Here is a 16039-nt window from a genome sequence, read left to right on the forward strand (position 1 = left end):
GGGGAAGAAATATTTTTTTTTTCAAAAAGTAATTAAGTTGGGATCTCTTCAAAATAGTCTTGATCTTTATTAGCAAATATTTGGTAGAATTATATGTAAAGGATAGTTGCAACAAATAGCAATCATTTCAGTTAAAAAGACCTATCCTTTGGTATTTTCTTTCATTTATATGTGATTTGTAGGAAACATCATAACTTTTTCTAAATAGTTGATATTTGGGTGCTACTTGTTTTCTTTAAGAATTAATGATTGCCTGGTTTTTTCTTATTCATCATTAACATTATTTTTAATCTTCATGAATATTTCAGTGTAAAAAGAATAGAGTGAGAATAGAAGTATTTGTTGGTATGGAGGACAATAGTATTAGCCTGTTGTCCTTTAAGGAGAAGACAAATCCAAATACTTTAACTTTGCTCTAATTTTTAAATTAATAGCTGTGGTCAGAAATGCGAAGACATGAAATTTTAAGGGAAGAGCTGCGACAGAGAAGAAAGCAGCTTGAAGCTCTGATGGCTGAACATCAGAGGAGGCAAGGAATAGCTGAAACTGTATCTCCAGTGGCTGTTTCATTGAGAAGTGATGGATCTGAAAACCTGTGCACTCCTCAACAAAGTAGAACAGACAAGTAAGAGTTATTTAAATCATTTTTTAAACATCATACCTGCGGCTTGTAGGATAGGCAGCCTTGTTTTCCCTCTGCATCACAGTACAAATTTGCTGTGGCAGTGAGGATAGTATTTAAGTATCACCTTGGTGCTTCAGTTTCACTAAATTGAGTTCCTTTCTGTTCAAAGTTCTCATAGGATTAACTTTTTTTTAAATTACTAAGACACTTAATCAAATGGTGATCTAGATTTTCTTGAGTGTATGACCTTTATTTTCTTAGTTAAGTTTTAAGCTTATAAAAAGAAAACTTAGTTAAGCTTTAACCTTGATACTTTGTAGTGCTATTCCATCAGGCCAGAAATAAGCACTTTTTTTACTCAAATTGAGTATCTGCTATTTGTAAGGTTTCTAAGGATCTTAAAACATTTTGTTATATATGACATTTAGTTTTTAGGATTTAAGTTTGAAATTTTCATATCAAGAATATTTCTAAAAGACTTGGTCATCTTTAATATCAGTCAATTACTACCTATATAGTAGTATTCAGATCTAACATTTGGAATTCAAATGTGTTGCGACTTTACATTTTGATATTTTCAGATGGCATTTCTGAAACATTGCACCAAGCCTAACTCTTCTTCCTCTTAGAAGAACTTTTCCTGTTTGTGGAGTCCCCATACATATTTACTGATCAAGCTACATCTTTAGTATTTTATTCTGTTCTGAATACCACACATTTATACTTCAAGTTCTTTGGATAGTTTTGATAAGCATCAAGATTTTAGAACATAGGTTCTAGAATTGTGGTACCCAATATGAAAGTCACTAGATATAGAGGTAACTAAGTTAAAATTAAATAAAATAAAAATTTTCTCAGTTACGTCAGCCATATTTTAAGTGTTCATTGGTTATATGTACCTAGTGGCAGTTATATGGGACAGCACAGATATAGATCATCTCTATTATTCAGAGAATGTTATTGGACAAGAGTGGTATTGATCTAGAAAACTGTCACTCAAGGAAAGTTAAGTTGAGGGTTGTTTAGGAAAAAATATTTAGAGCAGTGGTTCTCAACCTTCTTAATGCTGCGACCCTTTAATACAGTTCCTCATGTTGTGGTGACCCCCAATTTCATTGTTACAAATTGAACATAATTAAAGCATAGTGATTAATCACAAAAACAATATGTAATTATATATGTGTTTTCCGATGGTCTTAGGTGACCTCTGTGAAAGGGTCGTTTGACCCCCAAAGGGGTCACGACCCACAGGTTGAGAACCGCTGATTTAGAGGCTATGATTACTGTTTTAATTGGAAGAATTGTTTTATGGAAGGCAGAAGAAATGTATTCTATATATAACTCATATCATAGTTACTAAGATTAAATGAGATTTTATATACACACATGCACATGTGCATGTACATGTATATTTGGTACAGTGTCTGGCACATGGTGGTAAAGTATTGAGCTCATCTCCAGAATGATCTCTTGTTTTTTTGTCTCAATCTCTAGAACAATGGCAACTTGGGGAGGTTCTACCCAGTGTGCACTAGATGAAGAAGGAGATGAAGATGGTTACCTTTCTGAAGGAGTTGTTCGGACAGATGAAGAGGAGGAAGAAGAAGAGCAAGATGCCAGTTCCAATGATAACTTTTCTCTGTATTCTCCTAACAGCATGAATCATAACTCTTACAGTGTAAAGGAAACTAAAAATAGGTTAGTTTCTCTGTTTTAATTCTTTGCTTGATTTGAAGAGTTTGAGGTTTTTCTGACACCAAGCAATTCTTTGATTCCCTGAACCAACGGGGTCCCTACAGTATAGTTCAATTCTGACACTTAACTAGTTGGAGTTAGGGCAGACTCCACAAGTTAAGGGGTTCAGTCCGCCAAGACTGCTGTCACTTCGGATGCCAGTCGTAAGTCCCCAGGGAACTGACCTTTCTGTCTGACATGACTACTAATTTGGGGGTTCCCACAACCCTTCTTCAGGTTCCATAATTTGCTAAAACAACTCATAACTTAGGAATATGCTTGCTTGTATTGGTTTATTATGAAGGATACAACTCACGAACAGCCAAATGGAAGAGATTTGTAGGGCAAGGTTTGGGGGATGAGGTTGCAGAGCTTCAGTGCCCTCTCTGGATGCACCACCTTCCCTGCACTCCAGTGTGTTCACCAACCCAGAAGGCTCAGCTGACCAGTGCTTTGTTGAGTGGTTTAACCCTTTGAGTGCCAACCAATATCCTAGGAACTATGCTAAAATTGCCAAGGCATTTTTGCTGATTTTACAGCAGTTTAGGGAAAAAAATTTTGAATTGTAAGTAAATGAAGTTACATATTCAAAAACTTAACGGAAACCTTTACTACATTTGTTTTCATCTTTGACATATATTGTTTGCTGATTGTATTATAAAATACTAGTAGAGAAAAAAAATTTGAACAGTGCTCCTGGCACTTTTGGCGAAAGACAGGAGGAGTGCGATCGCGCTCCCCGGCACTCTAAGGGTCCCCGGCACTCTAAGGGTTAATGGAGGCTTCATTTCACAGGCTTAGTTGATTAAATCATTGGCTATAGACAATCCAGCTTAATCTCTGGGCCCTCCTCTATCGTCCTTGGAGTTTGGGAAATAGGGCTGAAAGTTCCAACTTCTCTAATCACCTGGCTGGTTTTTCTGGCCACCAGGCCCCCTCATGAAGCCACCTAGGGCCTGCCAAGAGTTATTAGCAGAAACTCAGATATGCTGGAAAGGGGCTCTTTATGAGAAACACAGGTACTCAGGGGATGCCAAGAGTTATAGGAGCTCTGCTGGAAACCTGGGACAAATATTTTTTAATTGAATTTATTGGGAGTTTCATGTGTATAATTCTCTTTTGAATTTTAATTTTTTCAATATTTATTAAATTGATTGGGGTGACATTGGTCAACATGAACATAAAGGTTTCAGGTATGGGTTTCTGTGTTACAAAATCTGTATCTTGATCATGTGCCACCGTCCAAAGTCAGATCTTCTCCTGCCACCTTCTATTAGGACCCCTTCCCTTCTCCCTCTATCCCCTTCCCTCTGGTGATCACCGCACTGCTGCTTGTGTTCACGAGTATCAGTTTTATTTCCCACATGATTGAAATCATATAGTTCTTAGCTTTTTCTGACTCAATTCACTTAGCATAATGTTATCAAGGTCTATCCATGTTGTTGCAAATAGCAGTATTTCATCATCATGGCTGAATAATATCCCATTGTGTGTATGTACCACGTCTTTGTCCAGTCTTCTATCACGGGCACTTTGGTTGTTTCTGTGTCTTGGCCACCATGAATGATGATGCATTGAACATAGGGGTGCATATATCTTTGTGAATACATGATTTTGAGTGTTTTGGGTATATACCCAGGAGTGGGATTGCTCGGTCATATGGTAGTTCTATTTGTATAATTTTATAATATATTATCTGTATATTGTATTGTGTATTCACCACTCCATGTCAAGTCTCCTTCCATCACCATTTATGCCCCCTATATTTTTTTCTACCTCACCCAAAACCCCTTTCCCTCTGGTAATCACCATGTTGTTGTGTGTCTATGAGGTCTTTTTTTTTGTTTTTCTTTTCTTAATCCTTTCACCTTTCAAAAAATACATATAGCATATAAATTTTTTTCGTTAATCCTCACCCAAGGATATTTTTCCATTGATTTTTAGAGAGAGTGGAAGGGTGGGGGAGAGACAGAAATATCCGTGTGAGAGAGACATATGGATTGGTTGCCTCCTGCACAGAGAGGCATGTCAATTGATTGCCTCTCACAGGGCCCCAACCAGGGCCGGGGATCGAGCCTGCAAACAGGTACATGCTCTTGACTGGAATTGAACCTGGAACTCTTCAGTCCTAGGGCCAATGCTCTGTCCACTGAGCCAAATCAGCTAGGGCTCAAAATATATTTTTTATTATACTACAAGAGTGTTGCTGAGATATATTCCAGCTACACTGGATCAGGATTTATAAGTTTTGATCTTTGCTCTTTTGGGGGAGGTTAGCAAACATTTAAAAATCGTAGAGCTTAGCCGGTTTGGCTCAGTGGATAGAGCATAGGCCTGTGGACTGAAAGGTCCCAGGTTCGATTCCGGTCAAGGGCACATGCCTGGGTTGCGGGCTCAATCCCCAGTAAGGGGGTGTGCAGGAGGCAGCCAGCCGATCAATGATTCTCTCTCATCATTGATGTTTCTATCTCTCTCTCCTCCTTCCTTCCTCTCTGAAATCAATAAAAATATATTTAAAAAAATAAAAATCGTAGAGAGTGAAAAAAGTCTGTACAAAGATACTCATATTGTTATTTACAATAGTGAAATATATTTGATGAGTAAAAGATGAAGTAATTCCACCTGATGTTGTAATGTGGCTAAGCTTATAACAAGAATGGAAAAATGCTTGTGGTATATTTTTATTTTACAGTATACAGAATTATATGGACACTTCTGTTTAAGACGTAAGTGAAAAACACTGGAAAAGAGTAAAATACGATAATTATATAAGGCTAAAAACCTAGAATCTTTATCCCCTTTATTTTTCATGCTTTTTGAGTTCTTCAACTTAAAAAGAGAATACTGGCCTGTGGTTTGTTGCCAGATTAGAAAAAGCCAAATAATTATATATGATGACCTAATGCTTTAAATCTTGTATTAGATGGAAGAATAATCGCCGTTTTCCAGAAGATGGAAATTGTCGTCCATTAGCCAAGACAAGACAACAGAATATCAGCATGCAGCGTCAGGAAAACCTTCGTTGGGTGTCAGAACTCTCGTATGTAGAAGAGAAAGAACAATGGCAAGAACAGATTAATCAGCTAAAGAAACAACTTGATTTCAGTGTCAGTATTTGTCAGACTTTGATGCAAGACCAGCAGGTAAAGTTCACTATGAAAGTAAACATATTTTACCTTGTTTTTGAAGCAGTCCACATTTTTCTCAAGTCATCAGTAAAATATTACGAAATATTTTCCTTTCCATAGGCTCTATCTTGTCTGCTCCAAACTCTTCTCACCGGTCCCTACAGTGTTATGCCCAGCAATGTTGCATCTCCTCAAGTGCACCTTATAATGCACCAGTTGAACCAGTGCTACACTCAGCTAACATGGCAACAGAATAATGTACAAAGGTAATCAGTTTCTTGGAAATAGTGAAACTCCATAGTAAGTGCTAAAACTGCCCTAACTGGTTTGGCTCAGTGGATAGAGTGTCGGCCTGTGGACTGAAAGGTCCCAGGTTCGATTCTGGTCAAGGCCATGTACCTTAGTTGCAGGCACATGCCCAGTAGGGAGTGTGCAGGAAGCAGCTGAATCGATGTTTCTCTCTCATCGATGTTTCTAACTATCCCTGTCTCTTCCTCTCTGTAAAAAAATCAATAAAATATATTAAAAAAAATAAAAATAAAAGTAAGTGCAGTGCTAAAACTGAGCAAAGATATTGCAGTTATCTGTGGGACAAAAGGCATGAGCCAAATTGTATATGCAAATATTCTCTGTCACCTGAGAATTTTATAAGCAGTGATTTGTCCAATATTCCCCTTCAATATTGTGGACTTGTCTTTTGTTTTTAAAATTTTATACACTTACATTAGGTGAATTATATGGTGTGTAATATACCTCAATAAAGCAGCAGACAAGAAAAAGAGTTTCTTATAGTTATACCTACTATCTAATAGAAGTAGTAAGTGCAGTTTTTGATCCTAAGGCTAAGTTTATTGAATTAAGCCTGCAGGACAAGCAAATATTTGTTGTAGTGAATATCAGAGCAGTCAGTCTGATTTGCATGAATCGCTTCTTACACATATCCTTTCTGAATGTACTGTAAGTAGATGTTAATATAACTGATTTTTAAATTACCAACTTCTTAAATTTTTATAGGTTGAAACAAATGCTAAATGAACTTATGCACCAACAAAATCAGCATCCAGAAAAACCTGGAAGCAAGAAAAGGGGCAGTAGTGCACCACACCCTCCTTCTCCCAGTTTATTTTGTCCTTTCAGCTTTCCAACACAGCCTGTAAATCTGTTTAACCTACCTGGGTTTACTAATTTTTCATCATTTGCACCAGGTAAGTGACTGAAAACCTAAAGGAAAAATAAATAAGAACAAAGGCGTTTTAGAGTACTGTTTGTCTATTGCATGGATATTTATTAGTCTCTTTTGGATTGGTAGGAAATGCTTGCAAAGAAAGTTAGAAACTCTTTTCTACTTTGATTCTTATAGTGAAAATTTAAGTTTAATATTGTTGCTAATGGAATTAAGTAAACAATTATGAGTTATTGCTGTTTTATATCTTTGATTATTTAACGACTATTAAGGAGAAAGGGAATTGATATATCCAGTGGCTACTGTACATCAGGCACTGTGTAAAACATAGAGTAAAGATGAATAACATGTTCTTGTAGAGGAGCTTCATGTCTCGGCAGGGAGATATACTGCTAGACTAAAGGTGAGTGCTTAGTTTAGGCTTACATTTAATTTTATTTAGCTTAGGTTTCTATTCAGACGTTTTTCCTGCACACATTATGTGCCAGACACTATATAAATGACTGGGATTCAAAGGTGATTAAGACTAACGCTTTAAAGAATTTAAAGTCTAATGAGGAAGCTAAGAATGTTAATTAATGCCTAGTGCAGTACCGCAGATACAAATGAGGTGAGTGACCTATTCTTACTTGGGGCAAGAGATCATCGGGAAATGCATTTTTTTCCAGAAAAATTATATTTAAGCTCTAAAAAATGAATAGAAGTTATTTCCAGGGAGTAAAAGGAAAAGAAAAGGCTTTCTAATCAGTGGAACCACTTAGACTTATAAAGATTACATCTATTTTATAGTGTTGTTTTAAGCATTGAATGAAATAACATGCAGAGTGCCTGCAGTAGAATCTGACACAATGTTATCACTAATGCTGAAACAGAGTGGGCTGAGCTATAAACTGTGATTTAATAAATGACTTAGTTTATTTTAATTAGCAATTTCTTGTTTTGGTAAATCTGAATGGCACATTTAATTAAAACTGTCTTATTTCATATTAAGGCTAAAGGTACTTTATTGTCATCTTACTTACTGCTTTTATTTACTAGGTATGAATTTCAGCCCTTTATTTTCTTCTAATTGTGGAGATTTTTCTCAGAATATTTCTACACCCACTGAACAACAGCAACCATTAGCCCAGAATTCTTCAGGGAAAACAGAATACATGGCTTTTCCAAAACCTTTTGAAAGCAATTCTTCTATTGGAGCAGAAAAACAAAGGTAACTCAATTGTAAACATAGTCATTATGTTTAATAGATCACATTAATCTCTTTTTTTATTACATCTAATTATATATAATTTGAAAACACAATTAGGAAGTATGTTTGTGATTGTTTGGCCTGGCAGTGTAGGGATTATGAAACTTTGACATCTCACCAGATGTCTCTCAGGCATATACCTTCCCTGGTACAAGAGCAGTTCAGAGTTTTGATCAGGGTATCCTATGAGATTCATTTTGAAAAGCTAAGACCTTACCCATACAGTGTCTTTTGGGCTTGATTTGATATCTGTCTAAGTTCACAGATTTCAGTAAAAACTAATACTAATTAGTAGAGGATAGTTGTAAAGTGATGGCATTTTTTTTATTTATTCAGAACTCCTGATAAGAATGAGTTCCTAAGGCCTATCCAAATGTAATGTTGAGTACTGTTTTATTATAGAGACAGCTTTAGATAAGAAAGTTGTAGTGATACATGGTATCACTTCAACTAGGAGTCCTCTGATTGACCTCTCTAACTTCGCTTTTATTAGCGGTACTAACCATTTTTTTCTATTAAATCTCATGGTGCTTTGTAAAAGAGTCTGTGTTTAGTGTACAGTTGTCATTCAGAAATGATGGCTGAGTGAATCTCCGTAATAAGCAATAAACATTTTTTCAAAGCTTTAGTAAATAAGCCTACCTTCTGTAAAGTTCCTACTTCATTATTATCCATATTTTATATATAATTGGTAGTAAAAAAGCATGACTATGGCTATCTAATATTGTTTTAGATATTTGACCTACTTCAGATTATACCTAATCTCCTCCCCAAAATCTCAACTAGTATAGGTTCCCTGAATTGAATGGCTGGAGATAATAAGAGGTCAGGTGGAACATTATAATCTTGAGCTAGGGTTAGAAAACTTTTCCTGTGAAGGACTAGGTAGTAAGTATTACTGTGCCTTTCGTACCCATTCATCTCTGCCATTTTTGCACAAAAGCAGCCATAACAATATGTAAACACATGAGTGGCTGTTTCCAACAACACTTTGTGGGCACTGAAACGTAAATTTCATATACTAGTAATTGTCACAAACTTGACTCCTTTGATTTTAATTTTCAACCATGTATGATTTTATTTTTTCAACTATAAACATATTAGCTCTCAGGCCATACAAAAAAACAGCAGGCTCAATTTGGCCTGTAAACTAGGTTGTCTAACTTCTGTAAGTAAATCAGTGTCTCCCAAATTACGCTTTTAGATGGAACCCTGTTGTTCATGTCAGGTACTGTGATAAAAGATTTTGGACATCTCATTATGTTCCCTTTTAAGACATTTTATTTTTTTAAAAATATATTTTATTGGTTTTTTACAGAGAGTAAGGGAGAGGGATAGAGAGTTAGAAACATCGATGAGAGAGAAACATCGACCAGCTGCCTCCTGCACATCCCCTACTGGGGATATGCCCGCAACCAAGGTACATGCCCCTGACCGAAATCGAACCTGGGACCCTTCAGTCCGCAGGCCGACGCTCTATCCACTGAGCCAAACCGGTTTTGGCTTAAGACATTTTATAAAGTACATTGGCGTATTAAAAATTCTGAGGAATCCTGTAGACCTGTTCAACTTTATTTTGACTCTTTTTTTTCAAATTAGATGACCAGTGAATACCTATTAAAATATTAAGTATGCCAGTATTTAGCAGGTAAAATTTGAAAATGACACTGGACCAATAGAACTAAACTAAACTATACTTGATGTGTGGAGAAAGAAATTACTAGTTGCATGGCCATTATTTTTATCAAATTCTGGTTCTAGTTAAACTACTGTGACACAGATCCATGTATGTTTCATACCCTCTGCTTCAGCTCTTTCTCAGCTCTTCCTCCACGTTTTTTGTGTTTTCCTTATATATCCCAATCTTTCTTGATTTTTCTTTCGTAGTCTTCTCTGTTATGAATGCTAGATCTTTGGTTTGGGACTTTTGCCAGTGAGAAGTGTTTAATATTAAAGTTAGGTAATTTAGAACACTAGCCTGTAGCATATTGATATATTTAATGCATATTTTGTGAAAATATTTTTACAGTCTTTTGATGATTTTATTTTCTGAAATCTGGTAAACTATAAGTTAAGTACTATATCTGAAGTTTTTGATAAACATTGTAACCTCTAAAAGCTTATTTTCATTGGTGTAAGGAATCAAAAGCAGTCCACAGAGGAAGTGGAAAACAGTAGGACACCATGGTTATATGATCAAGAAGGTGAAGTTGAAAAACCATTCAAGACTGGATTTGCAGTGTCTGTAGAGAAAACTACAAATAGTAATCGCAAAGATCAATTAGATACCAGCATGAGAAGACGCCAGTTTGATGAAGAATCCTTAGAAAGCTTTAGCAGCATGCCTGATCCAGTAGATCCAACCACAGTAACGAAAACGTTTAAGACAAGAAAAGCATCTGCACAGGCCAGCCTGGCATCTAAAGACAAAACTCCCAAATCAAAGAGTAAGAAGAGGCATTCTGCTCAGCTGAAAAGCAGAATTAAAAATAGTGGTAAGTATTTAAATTTGTTGAATATTGATCAGTGTGAATGTTGGTAACTTTATTCTGGCATATTTAATTTCAGTATGGTTAGATGGGTGGGCACTGTTCTAGATATAAACATTGCATTTCTTCTTTTTTTGCTTCTTACATATCTTATATATGTGGTTACTGTGAACTCAGAAGATTTTTTTCCAAATCTTGTAGGTTACTTAAAAGTTGCTAAAGTTCAAGTTTTACTATTATATTTTAATATTACATCTTGTCCTACATTCAGCACTTAGTCATGCTTCTGGTTAGGTCCTTGATTTGATTTATTTAAAGAAATGTGGGCCTCTCACTACATTTATATCACATAAACGTTCTCTTTATAGTGTTAATTACATGCCACTTTAAATTTTTTTTCTGTGATTTTAAACATTTTTCTATGATTTTTAAATAATTTAATGAAGGTTACACTAGATCTGGGGAGGGACCTGAAAGTCTGCATTCCTAATGAGCTCCCATGTATTGCCAGTAGTGGTCTGTGGACTACACTTTGAGTATCAGGGTCTTACAGGATCCTTAGTAAACATGTGGCCATATCTGCCTAGCCCTGGAAATACTGGTGTGTTTGTATTTTCGCTCAAAACCCCTTTATTCTGAGGAATTATGCTTTTTATATATGCAATGCAGCTTTTTTACTTCAAGGCAAAGATTAACATTCTGATCTATATGCTCTCTTTTCTCATATTTAAGTATAAAAATACCTGCCAAAACATGTGTTCACATTTGATCAAGACCCATTTGTAAGACACTCTCACAAAAATAAAAGACGTAATAGCATAACCAAACTAATATGTAATAAAATCAAGTGAGTCAGCTAAATTCTTGGTATTCAAACTGAGTTATGGAGAGCAGATGGCATCACTAGAAGCTTATTACAAATGCAGACTCTTGGCCCCTCTTGATACCAACTGAATGGGTATGCATTGTTTTTCAGTGTGCATTTTAGCAAGATTTGGATGTCTTAATATGTATAGATATATATAAAATCTGAGAAACACTGAGCTAGGCCATAATTTATGTTGTTTTTGTTCTCTTGATGGTACAGGAATAACATGATCTCTTAAAAAAAAGAATGTTTACTCTGTTGTAAAGGAAGTGGTAAGGGAGATGAAGTGAATGGAGAGAAGATTGGAAAGCATTCCAAACAAGAAAGTATAGAGTCAGAACAAAGCTGGAAGGAGAAATGAGAGGAACTGGGGTAGGACTGGGAAATAACAGATAGACCAGTGTACTGGGATTTGGTTGCTGTCTTGAGAGATGTAGTACAGCTGTCGCAGATTTACTAGACTGAACTATGTGGATGTTTTTTGCAAATGTTGACAGTCTTACAGAAGTGGCATGCTAAATCTTTGTTTAACTTTGTCTCCTGTAATGGTAATGTATTTTCATCTTTACAAACTCTGTATATGTAAAGATGCATGTTACTGTATGTGAAATAAGATTTTACAAATTATGTGATGATTATTTTTTAAACTTCAATTCACATTCACACTTACTGAGTTGAACATGATTTCTTGCCTTGCTGGATGTTATCAAACCTATCATTTGGTTACCAGACCCATAATTTGGTTACAGTCCACCAGGTCCATTTCCTCTTTTGATATGATTAGAATAGGAGCATATATTTTAGATATTCCTCATTTTTTTCTTGGAATATTGGGTTGAATTGTTAATGTGCTGACTTATGGGTTCTGTCCATACCTGAATCTTTTCATTTCTTCCCTTCTCCCCCTCCTATGACTCATTAATGAAGATTGAGATGAAATAGATGTTAAGCATTAGGCGCAGCCTGTAAAGAAACAGCCCTTTTTAGATTCAGAGAATTTATTACTTATATAAATAGAGAAAGGAGAAGTAGCTAAAGGTGCCAGCTCCCTATGTCATTTATTCCACACACCATAAGGGCAACACTGAAACAAAAAGGGCTAGATGACAAGTATAACATACATGAGTGATAGACACCTATTGGTGAGGAGCCAAGGCTTATGCTGTAGCTAAGCCACTCTGTAGGATGGAGTTGTGCCCGTGGGGTAGCAGAAAGGTGGCATGTCATCAGAATCAGGGAGAAGAAGGAAAACGCTCAACAGTTTTCCAGGGAAAGGGGGAAGCGAGTGAAAATGGCCACATAGCAGCTTCTCACAAGCCTCCTGTGTTCTTGTGTTCCATGTTCCAAGAGGATTATTATAAGGCCTTCTGTCAAGGCTTAGCGTCAGCTGCAGTTCAGTACTTTCCTGTGTGGCTTTTGTGGATACATGCAGAGTCCCCAGGGTGCCATGGCTGAGCTGTTTACCTGCAGTGGACACAACTAGAAGTACTGTTTCTTCTAGCTATGTCAGCCACTCATGCTGAGAAAAATAGAATGAGTGTAAGGAAGGAGTGATGAAGTGGGATAGGGGATAACACCTTTACAGTAATGAATGGCATATGTTGTTGTTCTGGCTGACTTAGCCAGTGTTATTCTGAAGTATTATTAACTTTCATTAAGTCTCCTGTTCTCCCTGGCGGATTACTATTAAAGTACCCAAGAGAGAAATAATTCAGTCACACTAGTATCTTATATTTGGAAATCTAGCCCTTGATGTTTTTCATTTGGGACTCAGAACACCATAGTTGTGTGTGTGTAATCTTTTTATAGCATTTTAATTATAGCTATTTAATTTTTAGTTGCAGCTGTTTTGGAAGGTGAGTTTATCTTTGAAGTGCCTACTGGGGCTACCCAAAGAGAACTTTGTGTATGCCACATAATGTATATTTTAATTTTCTATTAGAATTCATTCAGCACTTTTTTATTCAGTAGCAGTAGTTAGAAGCTTAATTTCATAAATGTTGTGAAGGTCAAACATAACCAAGAGAGCTCTTTTTCCTGTAAGTTTTTAAAAGAATGAATGAACATGGCTAGACTTTATTCAGAGAGACCAATGAAGAAACCAGGAGCCTAAATATGAGATGATGAAGTCCTAACTAGAAAAATGGCTTTAGAAATAGAAAGGGAAGGTTGACTCCAGATAGGATATCACAGAGAATAAATTAACTATATATTGGGGACTTGTTATTAGCAGAGCAGCTGCTGTGAGCAGGGGGCTGTAAGCAGCAAGGCTTTATTTAGGGTCTGCTGGCTCTTTGAGAGTATATCTAGGGCAAAGATCAAAATTCTATGGTTCTTGGGAAACATTTGGTTGAGGAGATCCATGCAACTCTTTCTGTTGTTGAAAACTCCCTATGCTGTAATTTACATCTCTGTGACTATTCTGTAACTACCAATTCATTCATATTTCTTAATCCCTTCACCCTTTCACCCAGCTTCCTCACCACCCTCCCCCACTCTGGCAATGGTTCTCTGTATCTGAGTCTATTTCTGAGAACCCAAGAGATACTGAAGTTATAAAATAGCTCCTAAAGTTATAAGATAATTTTCTCTATTATAGTAATACCCAGTAGAAATGGAAGTGGGAGGAAATATTCTCATTTTAGTATCCAAAACTACTGGGGGAAATTTTTCTTAGGAATAAATTTAACAAGGAAAGTCCTAGTTCTGTAAAATTTTATAAAATATTTTTGAAGAACACAAAACAAGAATGAACAAATGAAAAAATACAACCATGCTCTTAGATGAGGATAGATAAGCTATTAAATATTACTTCTCAAATTAATAAATGCTTTCAATGTGATTCTATTTTGATTCCCCAAAGATTGTTTTTGAAATTTGGGGGAAAATTTTTACTGCTTATCTAGAAGGACTAATGTCCAAGAATAGACAAGGAAAGCTAGGAAGGACTTGCCTTACCAGTTGTTAAAACACACTGTAAAACTTTTGTGGCTAAAGGAATGAAAATGGCATTGGAATAGATAAGTTAAACAGAAAACCCAGGAATAAAACCCAATAAATATGGAGATTTAATATGTTAACCAAGGTTACATTTTATTTTTAAAAAATATTTTTTATTGTTAATAGTATTACAGATACCTCTCATTTTCCCCCTCTTCCCCCCCCCCCAGTTCCTACCTCCCCCTTCACTTACCCCTCCCCCCCCCCAGGGTCTTCACTATCCTATTGTAAGGTTGAAATTTAAATTTAATTCATTGGGCAAAGGGGTATGTATAACCAACTATTCATGTGGAACAAAATAAAGTTGAATCCCTACCTTGCGCCATATACCAAAATAAATGTACAAAAAAATTCAGAAGGAAAATTTAGTAGAATATATGTATAACCTATGGGTGGGCAAGACTTTTTAGACTAAGCCATTACATAAAAGGTATAGTAAGAAGGCAGGCATATTTGACTATTTAGTGCCCATTATTATTCTCTGTGTTGGATATTTTGTATAGATTGTATATAATATTTTTTCTTGTATTTCCTAATACTGAAAAGTTGTTAACTTGGAGTCTAGTAGATAATTTGGGTCATATTAGATATGCTCATTAAGATGGGTATCAAAGGACAATGAGTGATAGGATATATTACTGTTACCCCATGCTTCCAAAGACTGTTGCAAAGGTATCTCCAAGATATTTCATTTACTCTTTCTATTTATACCAGGCCTTCACAGCATGCTCAGTTGAGTTACCTGTACTATTTCACTATGAAAATCAGTTTCCCTTTCGGTTTGAATTAGTTACAACTGATAACAGTTGTTACTTTTTTTACTTAAGGGTATGAAAGTGCCAGTATGTCTAGCACATGCGAACCTTGCAAAAATAGGAACAGACATTCAGCCCAGACTGAAGAGCCTGTTCAAGCAAAAGTATCCAGCAGAAAGAGTCATGAGCAGCTGGAAAAAATAATAAAATGTTGTAGGTCTGCAGAAATATCTTCAGGTATGTTCTTTTTTGGTTTGCTTTAATTTAAGGACTTCTTCATCTTACATTTGAAAAGCTGTACTAAAACAAGTCTTGAAATTGGTCTGTTACACTTTTCTATCTGCAAGGTTTTATGTAGAGATTACAGTACACATTTCTTTATGTCAAGAAATGTAAACCGGAACTTTTTTGTATTGTTGTTATGATATTAGCTTTTGACTCATTTTTCTAAAATTCGAAACAGAAAAGTATAGTTAACATTAACTTGGAAATCCTAATTGGAATTCTGAAAATCTTATCTGAATAAGAATTCGGATATATAATCATGTCATTTTCCTGCGTCAAACCATGCCTGCAGGAGAAAGTCCATATGCCATAATGTAACATGTCTGGCCAGCAGAGATTCCTGCCTGCCTCTCCAGTCTCATTCCTCATTATCTTCTGCCTTAAACCTACTCTTCTAGTGGCACAGAACTGAAATGTTCCCATAGCTGTCATGTTACCTCAGCATGTTTTTTCTGTCTCAAGTCCTTTTTGCTCTTTGAGAGCCCTTTCCTCTGCTGGTCTCTTAAATAAATTCTTAGTTCTGTAACTCTGAACTTGCATCCAAATGCAAGCTGGGATAGGTTTCCCTTCTTTGTTTTTGTTGTAGCCTGTGTAAACCTCTTTTGTTGCCTGTATCGCCTTTTTGAGTCCCTTGGCAACAGATACTGCCTTTTCATATTTGTTAAATGTTAGTGTGATCCCTGACACATGGTAGTCACTCAGTAAGTGTTTATTGGATGAATG

At 36.0% G+C, this 16039-nt stretch overlaps 1 protein-coding gene across 22 annotated transcripts in view; it reads left to right on the plus strand.

The window, feature by feature from the left end:
• Positions 1-16039, plus strand: part of PCM1 (pericentriolar material 1) — an 85203-nt gene that overhangs the window by 35141 nt on the left and 34023 nt on the right. For 15 of the 22 annotated variants that reach the window (XM_023757145.1, XM_023757147.1, XM_023757146.1 and 12 more), the window contains 8 exons: positions 435-625; positions 2120-2323; positions 5283-5502; positions 5608-5753; positions 6502-6692; positions 7709-7880; positions 10059-10414; positions 15104-15268. In XM_023757145.1, coding sequence (XP_023612913.1) covers positions 435-625; positions 2120-2323; positions 5283-5502; positions 5608-5753; positions 6502-6692; positions 7709-7880; positions 10059-10414; positions 15104-15268 — 1645 coding nt within the window. The remainder of the gene's footprint in view (positions 1-434; positions 626-2119; positions 2324-5282; positions 5503-5607; positions 5754-6501; positions 6693-7708; positions 7881-10058; positions 10415-15103; positions 15269-16039) is intronic. The other 7 variants (XM_023757137.1, XM_023757141.1, XM_023757142.1 and 4 more) reach the window with 1 other exon arrangement.

Source organism: Myotis lucifugus, unplaced genomic scaffold (assembly GCF_000147115.1).
Source record: "Myotis lucifugus unplaced genomic scaffold, Myoluc2.0 scaffold_102, whole genome shotgun sequence".
NCBI lineage: Eukaryota > Metazoa > Chordata > Mammalia > Chiroptera > Vespertilionidae > Myotis > Myotis lucifugus.